The sequence below is a fragment of the Oreochromis aureus genome, linkage group 3 (assembly GCF_013358895.1).
Source record: "Oreochromis aureus strain Israel breed Guangdong linkage group 3, ZZ_aureus, whole genome shotgun sequence".
Taxonomy (NCBI): Eukaryota; Metazoa; Chordata; class Actinopteri; order Cichliformes; family Cichlidae; genus Oreochromis; species Oreochromis aureus.
Window position 1 is genome coordinate 89175323 of NC_052944.1, and position 10672 is coordinate 89185994.

The window sequence follows — 10672 nt, forward strand, 5'->3', positions numbered from 1 at the left end:
GGAAGCCAGATCGGGTGCCGCCCTTCCGGCTCTCCTCTCTGCTCTCTCCTATCTTGTCCCTTTAGTCTTACTTTAGGATCTGAAGCAGAGTTTGGACCAGGAAAGGCGAATGACAGGGCCGGGCAGCAGGGCCATCGCACAGTTGAATTGCCACAGTGACATGTTTGGACAGAGGCAAACACATACGACAAATGGTTGTAACACACACATTCAGAGTACAGTAGTCTAGATTCTATTCACCAACTTAGAGACTCTAAAGTCTGGATCTGAGCACAGTTTCCTGTTTAATGTTCTGTTGTTTTATTTGCTTTCTTGTTTCAATAACAGGACTACAAGAAATTTCTCATAGTCGTTGTTTTGATATGAATGTTAACAAAGCATTAAAAAATAAGAAATAAGAAAACCAAAACAGTGTTTTTGGCAATTCATATTCTTTTTAAAATGATTGATTTTAATTTTAATTATTTTTTTTAAATATAAACAGTGCAGTGTTGTTACTTGAGGACAAGAAAATACTGTTGAAAAACAGTGAAAACAGTGAAAAAAAATATTTGAGTTTTGCTAAACAGAGAAAGTGACTCTGTTGTACTCATTCCTTTTAAGTTATACTCCAAAAATGTTGTAATTCTGCTTAATAATATAACAAATTACTTTGTTACTTCCTATCTCTGCTTAGCCTCCATATGGTATAAATATTTAAAATGTTTTTTTTCTTTATAGATTTGTGGTTTTTAGTTATTCAACTAACAGCCCAGGTTTCACAATAAAATAAATTTATTTTTTTCAGGAGGACTTTCCACTCTTCCTCCCCACTCCAGAGAATACCACTTTGTGAACCTGAAAATGTCCTGGACTAAAGCTCAGAGTTACTGCAGAGAACACTTCACTGACTTGGTCACCATCTACAACAGCAACATCAACCAACTGCTTGTTTCAATAGGACCAAGTATTAATGATTTTGCTTGGATAGGGCTCTATGATGATCGTTACAGATGGAAGTGGTCCATGGAGGGAAAACTTTTTTATGTTGGCAGTACACATGAATTTCTGATCTGGACTAACGGCCAACCAGACTGTGTAAATGCAAAGGAATACTGTGTGGCTCTTCAGGGACAAACACAGATGAATGATAGACCCTGTGGAGATTCTTACCCTTTCTTGTGTTACAAGGGTATGAAAAAGATTTGTTGCACTAGTTATTTATACAGTTTTATGTGCTTCATAACGTGCATGTTCTTTTTTTTTTTTTTAAACCATTAACAGACAAAAATACAAGTTACATCTTAGTGATGGAGAGCCGCTCCTGGTCAGCGGCTCAGTCGTACTGCAGGACATACCACACAGACCTGACCAGTATAAGAAGCAAAGAGGAGAAATCCAACATCATGCTCACTTTGAATGGATCAGGGGTTCAGTATGTGTGGATTGGTCTCTACAGGGATCCCTGGGCCTTCTGGTCTGACAACACAACCTCAACATTTACTAACTGGATGTCTTCTGAGCCTGGAAACCTCAATTCAATTGAATACTTTGGAGCATTTAATTTAATGTCAGGGATATGGGCTGATGACTTCTGTAAAAATTCTTTCTATTTTTTCTGTTTCACAGGTGAGGTCCAGAATTCAAACACTGTAAGATCCTGTCATCATGTAAAACACTAATGTTTGTGTTTTTATATGTGGTTCATTTTTAGCAGTGACAAAGCAAACAGTGGTGAAAATGAAGCTTCAGTCAGAGGCAGACATGCACAGCACAGAGATCCAGCAGCAGGTTTCACAGCAGGTCAGCAGTTCAGTCACCAACACAAACTTGACACAAGTTCAAACTATGCTTCATGTTTTTCATCATCTGCACATTTTGTCCAGCTGTCAGGCCTCATGCTGTCAGAAGGACTGACAGACTTCAGGATTCATTGCAGGAAAGTCCAGAGTTACCGTGACGACCAGTTGAAGAAGCAGGATGTGGGCGGTGACTGCAAAACTGAAGTCTGACTGGACTGAACCACTTCATGTGTGAAGTTAATAACATGCTGTGCTGAGCTGTCTCATCCTTTACCTCACCTTGCACTGTTGCCATAGTTATTGTTGTAATCTTAATTTTGCACTTTCTTCATTTCTTCTTATTGTATTTTAAAGATTAAATTAGCTTTCTTTTTTTTAATTAATGTTTTTGTGTTGTGCAAATAATCAACAGCTGTTTGTTTGAAAACGATGTACACATGTAGGTTGGTATATATCACCTTTTTTTGCAAGGCCACCCGCTCGTCACCCCATGCTCTCGACACAGGGAAACACATTCTGCCTGGTAGACCTACCCTGGCACTTCTGCAGGTGAAGCCAAAGGCAAGATATGCTTCATCATATTTTCTAGTGCTTGTCTTGGATGAAGTTGGTTTGGAAACATACTTGGCAATGCTTCATCTTCTGCTTTGGGTTTGTGTGGGAGCCCCTTCAAAAACCTGTCCATTATGCTAGCAGTGTCCAAGCATTCTATCTCGCCTTTTTTTTCATATCACGCCCCCTCTGCAATGGCTCTACACCCCCACTAGGGGGCACGTCCCCCACTTTGGGAGCCTCTGGTATGTATAAAAGTAAAAACGGCTTTGATTATAAGATGATCAGACCAGTGAAACTCCCATTTCTGTCAGTATAAAAAGGACACATGTTTAAGAGTTTTGTTACTCAGACAGAAATACAAGTTTTGTTGGCTCATCATCCACACTGTCTGCTTATTTTTTTTCCCTTTAAACTGTAAAAACAAACAGCACCTCTGTAGTGAAAATCAGAAAGTTTTCAAACTTTTCTGTCATTTAATGTTTATTGTTTAACTACTTTATAAAGTGTGAATGGCCACACAGAAGGCTTTTATCATTAGAAAAACCTTTAAAACTTACAAGAAAAAGATGCTGACCGAGCTTTTCCTGATGTTCATTCTTTTAGTTGCTGTTTCAATACCAACTAGGCCTGCACACAGGCATTTGGACAAGTGGACCCAAACTGAGTCGACTCATTTATCTTTTTATTTATTCAGCTGTATTCTAAACACCAGCTGCCTGTTGTAGGTTTTGGAGTGTTTGTGTGATATTTGTTATTATTAGTAGAATAAAAATGAAATAAGATTAATATCTGGTCTTTGAGTTTTTTCTTTTCAATAATCAGCATGGCCTAGACACCATGACACCGAAGGTACAGACTTCTGGATGTTAAACTAATATTTTTGTTTTGAATATTAATCATGAGGGTAAAAAGGCAGTCCAGCGGCTTTGCCATGTGTACCACAGAGTGAGGTCAGCATATCCAGGATATCTTTTGATTACCTGGCATCACTGACGGGTCACTGATAAATGGTCATTGGTTATCAGCCTGTTCTTACACAGAAAACGATCCTTATTAGTCCCAACTTCATGAAAATCAAAAGTATAAAGAACATAAAAATATACCATTCAAATGCAACTGTTGTATAAGGTGAAGAGATGCATGCTTCAGTTTGTCATAGTTTGAAGTAGAATGAACATGATTGGTTGAACAGTGTGATGTGTGTTCTGTTATCTGCATTTCCATCAGTGACCAGCAGTGGATCAGATCCAAACAGAACAACATTTACACATTTAATAAATCACCAAATTAACGCATGCTCCAGTGGAAATTCGACTCACAGTTTTCTGTTTCAGTGCTAAGATGAATGATTGTAAAAGAAAACAACTATTTTCTTTAGAGCAAAAAAAAAAAAAAAAAAAAAAATTCTAAAGGGAGCATTTATTTATTTTTATTTTATTGGTATTTTCCTTAAATGTGTCAAATATATATTTTCTCATCTAAACGTCCACTGAGCTGTGAGCCAGGGGGTGGTAAAGTGCCTTAACATTCGTTGCCAATCAAGAAGAAAAAGAAGAAGCTGTGAGCCAGGAAGGAGGGGGTGAGTGAGTGTCACTACCCGATCCGTACCGGAAACCCGATCGGTACCCCGCATGCGCGAAAGGTGTCTACTTCCGGTCGAAGCATTTTACAATAGTTACGGGTCAGAGTATCTGTTAAGATGTTAAGAATAATAGGTATCTCTTAAAATGTTTCCAACAATGAAACATTTCAATATAATGTAGACAAAAACGAAAAATAAAAAGATAGTTACAGATCAGGACTCCCCGATCCTTACTGCGCATGTGCAAAGTCGGACCGTACAAATCGGGTCTACCCGATCCGTAACGCGCATGTGCAGGGGTTTTCTTCTTCTTCTGTATGTTTAATGGCAGTTTACTCCCCAGTGTACGAGGATACTGCCACCTGCTGACTGAGCGAATGATCCGTATTGTAAACTGAATTAGCGTCATTACAAACGTGTGTTAAATTTGATTTAGTGATAGTCGAGTGTTTTTGTGCTTGTCTGTGTGAAGAGGATTGATTGGAATAGTGATGATGATGTCTGCTATCACTGTCAATTGTCAGTAAACACTTCATCTGGCTGATGAATCTTCACGTGACATATTACAAAGTCTGTATTATTAACTCTGTAATTAGGCGCCATTCTTCTTATTTTACGGCGCTGTTGTTCAATCGGGGAATGCTCTCTGTTGAGGAGAAAAGCATTAATTTGTTTGTATACGGATTATTCATTGTTTAAATGTACCGGTAGTCGAAAAGGAGGCAGAGCTGTTGAGAAATGCTAGGAGCTAATTGGGCGCTAACCGTATTATTCAAATATATTGAATGTCGCAATGTTGGCAAAGAGAGGAAGTGACGTAAGATTTGCGCATGCGGGGTACCGATCGGGTTTCCGGTACGGATCGGGTAGCGACAGTGAGTTCTGAGTGATTTTCTTATGCTATGATTCAGCACAGCAAGGGAGGGGTGAGTACCTCAAATGTGCTGTTAGCATGCTAGCTGAGCGATGCTACTGTAAACCGAGGAGCTATTGTCTTGATGTGAGCTTCTAGTCAGGGTTTTTTCTTCCAGTTCAGAGCAGTAATGTTTTTGTTAATAAACGGGCTGTTGTTCCCCCCCACACACAATTTTAATTATAAGCTAGATATATTTCTACTAATGGAATTAGTTTGCTAAGAGCAACAGGGATGAATCAGTGAGTCAGTTGCGCTTGTGAATCATGATTCACGAGTCAGTAAACTGATTCTCGAGTATTGAACAATTAGTTCACGAATCAAACATCACTAATAAACACGTAAAATGTGGCTGTCCCAGCTGATTTATAAACATAATGATCAAATTTGCTCCAACAATTTGAGTTTTTATTTCTCTAACCTGCAGACTTGCTGAGATTAAAGGTTTGAAAGTATAGATTAGTTTTTAAAACAAACTTCAAACTTGGGCTCAGTCTACATACACATTTGATATGAGATCAACAATTATACTGTCTGTGTCCTCTTTTAAGATCATATTTGTAAATTTGTTTTCAGCTGACATGAAAAAGGAATAAAGTTGTGTCTATGACTTTATTACTGATGCTCATTAGAGAAACACAAAGATTTGACCTCTACACACCCTCTCTACTTAAAATGTTCCTTTTTGCTAAAGTATATAGTTAGGGCTGGATCAGGTGTCTGAATCCTCCCTTAGTTAGGCTACAATAGGTCTAGATTGCTGTGGGATTCCCATGATGCACTGAGTTTCTTCTTCAGCCAAGATCAGTGAATCAGTGTCTCACTCACTCTTATTGAACCTGAAATTTTGTTAATTGCTCCACTCACTGTAAAAAGTAACACTGCTGCCTGCAAGACATCCATGGCTTGTGTTGGGTAACTTCTCTGCCTCAGATGCTCCATGTTAAATTCTGCCCTGTTACATTAAAATAGTAGCATTATGTGTGGTAGCTTTTTTTTGTATGACTCAGAGAGGGAAACATTAAATTATGACCACAACAAAAACAGTAGAGCGCACCACTGGATTATTTAGAGGAAACTGGTATGTCTGTATCTGGTATGTCTATTAGGAAACAATGAGCAGGGAGATTAGAAGAAATCTTGAGAGACTCACAGAAACATTAATGGTTTGGGTATTTTAATGCTGACAGTAAGAAAAGTGCAGAATCGTTAGAGTTGAGGACTGTTTAAAGGGGAAAAAGTAAAATATTTGATTCAACTGATGGTTCCTCATTTGTCAGCTGAAAATATGTCTGCCTGTGATTTGTCAGCTGTACCAACAGCGAGGTTACAGTCCACCAGGCCACAGTTCCCCATGTGCCCTGCAACTGTCCCCTGGACTGTAGTGAAAGTACGTACAAACTCCAAAACACATGTCTAGCATTAACTGAACTTCCAAAACAGAGCTACCCAGATCACTTAAATTACACAATTGAAAGCATATGTATTGTTTGTGTATTCATAGACAAGCACTCACATATATTCAAATAATAATAATAAAAAAGTTCATTTACCTGTTACTACCACACACCAAAACGGTCATTGGTACTTGCTGGCTTGTGTAGCCACTATGTAACAAAAGCTCAACACTGGGCCTAGCATCCTGGAGCACTTCTGTTGTCTTTTGTACGTGCTTCTGAGTTTGTACGTGTTTTGGAGTTTGTACGTGCTTCGGGGTTTGTACGTGTTTTGGAATTTTTGTGTGTTCTGGAGTTTGTACGTGTGTCTGAGTTTTTACGTATTTTGGAGTTTTAGGCAGCACGGTGGCACGGTGGTTAGCACTGTTGCCGCACAGCAAGAAGGTCCTGAGTTCAATTCCACCATCAGGCCGGGGTCTTTCTGTGTGGAGTTTGCATGTTCTCCCCGTGTTTGCGTGGGTTCCCTCCGGGTACTCCGGCTTCCTCCCACCGTCCAAAGACATGCAGCTTGTGGGGATAGGTTAATTGGGTAATCGAAATTGTCACTAGGTGTGAATGTGTGAGTGAATGTGAGCGGGAATGATTGTCTGTCTCTGTGTGTTGGCCCTGCGACAGACTGGTGACCTGTCCAGGGTGTACCCCGCCTCTCGCCCTATGACAGCTGGGATAGGCTCCAGCGCCCCCCGCGACCCTGAAAAGGATAAGCGGAAGCGAATGGATGGAGTTTTTACGTGTTTTGGAGTTCGTACGTGCTTTGTCTCTAAGGGCCACCATAAATATACTTTATTTATTCACTCCACATAAAATGTAATAAATAAATCATATAATACAAAAACCGTCTATTTATATTTTAAACTTTTAACTATTTAAATTTTCAGCTTTTTCCTTTTAAACAAATTTAAAGTGAAACAACATAAAACACTGCAAACCACAACACAGTTAAATATAAATTAATCCTTTGTCATCCGCAACTGAAAATAGTTGTGGACGATTACTGTACCTTTCCTGTGCTACTGTGAGTGTAACTACCGCCCCTCCCCCCTCTTCCCAGAGCAAAGCACAAGCCTCGCGTGCGGAGTGAAGCGGAAAAAAGGGAGAGAGAGAGGGTCAGAGAAAGAAAAAAAACCACGGCTCCCACTTCAAAGATTCGGCTCTAAGAGCCGTTTCGTTCGTGAACGACATCACTACTGGACTGACATGTTTACTGTCAGCATTGTAATCGCTAGTTTAAAGGCTGTAGGTTGCAGCCATTGCTCTAACACTGTATAAATGTAACAGGACTCAGTGCTCTGAGCTGCTTCCAGCTTTATTTGTGAAGAGCACAGCAGCTTACAAAACACGTAGCTAGCTCGTGCAGCTGCGATGTCAAATTTTCATAAGGTAAGATGACCTTAAAATAACGGGGCTATGTGTGGTGATGCTAGCGTTAGCCATGTTAGCACGTTACCTTCAACATGTGGTCAGACTGAGTAAACAGGCACTCAGTCAGAGGTTGCACTCTCTGTTTCGCTGCAGGGTCCCTCAGTCTTCACATATCCGTGTCAAGCCGAGAGTAAATCCTGAGGCTGAACAGCCTTTGTACAAGCACACATGCTTCTTAGCAGGGCGAAGCTATGAGCTAGAAAAATCCAAGCTGGCAGACAAGCTGTCCAACCAATCAGACAGCGCCTTACATCTTACGGTGTGACTAATTTGCATTGCAGCAGGATTTTCAAAATGAAGTTGCTCATCCAACCGCTAATCCCTGAGGTAATACGAGAGCCAACAAGGGAAATGGATTTTGAAATGGGGAGTAGAATTGCCATTTTGAAAAGCATTTTGAAAATCAGTTTATTAATGTGGAATTCAAAAATGAATTAATAAATGCAGAATTTATTCTACAATTCATTATTTAAGCACAGAATTCTTTATTTCAATGTGCGTGGCTTTTGTGGTCCTCCATAGATCTCCAGTATTTTGTTTAAATATTTTACTGAGCTGCTATTTTAACCAGGGTAGCACTGTGGCAGTGAACCATGTCCTTTTAATTAATGTTTGTTAAAGTGTTTTAACCCTTTAAAGCCGGTCGGAGCGGGCACGCTCCGTTTTGTGTAACTATTTTTAAATCCCGGTAGAACTGCAACCACCTTGTGCAATATTTTTTTTTGCATATAAAACCGAAGGAGTTGTACTTACATCTTATGCCATCAGCTTGTCCTAGATCACGATTTCCTTCCCACATGTAGCTTTGCAAAAACTGCATAAAAGCCCTTGCAGCAACAAAAACATAATATTCCAGAAACACGCTTTGCCGATCAGCTGTATGTAACACTTCCTACGTCCATCAGCGCGAACTATCGCATGTCCGCCATAACTTGCCTGAAACCGGAAGTGACATCATTTTGCGGAAATTTAGCTTTTAACCTTCAGGGTCTTATGAGCCTATACTGGTATTTTTAAAAGTTATGTTTGACTTTATGACTTTCTGTATCATTTCTGGGATGCTTAGAACTCAAATTGCACTGCTGGAAATAGTTTATTTTTATGCATATGCTAATTTTGGAAATTTGCATCATAATATTTATTTTCGTTTTTCCTGCAGTATATAAAAATTGGTGTATTTCAAAAATAAAACTATTGTGGTTGAAATGATGTCGTACTAGTTGGTTTTATAAACATGAACACCGACATACTTGTTATCTAATGATAATGCAGCACATGAAGGCTACAGATGTCTTATAATGAATGTCATCAACTCAGTGATTACAGAGTCCACTGTAGTTTGGTGACTGTTACTCATCCTGTATTCTGATTAATATTCTTCTCACTTAGAAAGTGATCAAACTGATGGCAGCCTTGGAGCGTTGCAGGCACGAATAGAGGAGCTTGTCGTCATCATCAGAGTGCGAACACAAAGTCTTTACAGACAAAATGGTACGTCTCAGTTTCTTTGAAATGGACCGTTTGATACTTAGTTTGTACAGCTAATTTGTAAACAGAATAAAATCAGATCCAGGTTTGTTTAAGCTGGATGTGATTTGTTCTAGCAAACAAATTGATGAGTGTAGATTAAAATGTAAATATATACATTATGTGAAGGTGTGAATTTTTTATGATTATTTACAGATAGCAACAAGAGGCGACACAGAATTCGCAAGGTCATCTTAGTTGAGAAGAAACGCTTGGCGGCTGCTGTTGACGACTACAACAAGATTGCTGAACCAACAAAACAAATCGTATCAAGCGATGCCCTCATCCAGACTGATATTTGGCCCTGGCAGAGCACAAGTGAACGTAAGCTCTTGATTTATAAATATCCTTTTTAAACAAACTCCCAGTATCTGAGCAGTAGTTGAATGATTTGTTCTTGAATCATAACGTGCTACTATGTTTTCCCATCTGATGTTGTTAAACTGTAGCTGCTGCTGACCTCCAGACAAAGAGAAAGGTCTTTGAGAAGGTGATGGCTGTGAGGCGCCTGAGAGAGGAGGAGATGATCCTTTGCAGGGAGATGCGGCATCACTGGACAGTGTTGCGAATGCGATCTGTGGTGTTGGGGACAATCTCCTCAGACTGTAAGCACTTTATTTATTTTTTGACGAATCGATTGAAAATAAGAGCAGATGCTAAAGTCTTACTGGATCTTTTACCTATATCTAGATTGCTAGCTAACACTGCCTTCTCCCTTTAAAAAAACATGTTTAATTACATGATCCTAATTCCTTGTGTTTATGAGGTGAGGTTTTTTTTGTTTGTTTTTTTTACTTTACTCATATTTATTTGTTTTGTTCTTTTTACAGCCTCCCTTGTTGGCATGTCGGAGGATGCACAGAAGGGACTCTGTAGCCTGGTTTTAAAAAAAACAAAGTGAACTGAAAGCTGAAATGCTCAAAGTAAAGGACATGTACAAGAGAATCCTCAGCCACCAACCACTCCTGGAAATGGACTCGGAGGAGGAGGAGGACATTCCAGACGATGCCACTGGGAGTGATTTGAGCACTTCTGATGAAGACTGATTGTGTCATCATTGATGTTATGTTTGGTAAAATAAAAAGTTAATCACATCTCTGTTTAATGTGATTTTTCAACAGACATTTTACAGTTGTTTACCCTGAATCATTCTTTCCCATCTAATTTAATGACTAGTGTACATGTTCAGATACGATAACATAATTTAATTTATGGGATGCTTTCTGGGCTGCTCAAATTATCACAAAATTTAAAAGCACCAGGCAGCACACTCACAAGTAAATTTTTTGCTCAGTGTTTTGTCGAAGAAATCAACAAGTACAATTGAGATGCTTGCTGTAGTGGTGTGTTTGTTAAGAAGCATGCGAGCACACTGGTGAACTGACAGTCCCAGAATGCACCCGAGCCACTGACTCGCCCCAGAGCAAATGAAATT

The 10672-nt window shown here is 39.4% G+C and overlaps 1 protein-coding gene across 1 annotated transcript; it reads left to right on the forward strand.

Annotated features, from left to right (window-relative positions):
* The first annotated feature begins 3234 nt into the window (after positions 1–3234).
* LOC120434558 lies at positions 3235–10264 on the forward strand. The gene is made up of 6 exons (XM_039602829.1): positions 3235–3281; positions 6142–6221; positions 9100–9201; positions 9394–9561; positions 9687–9842; positions 10068–10264. The coding sequence occupies exons 1-6, from the start codon at positions 3235–3237 to the stop codon at positions 10136–10138; spliced, it is 624 nt and encodes a 207-aa protein (XP_039458763.1). The 3' UTR covers positions 10139–10264.
* The last annotated feature ends 408 nt before the right edge of the window (positions 10265–10672 follow it).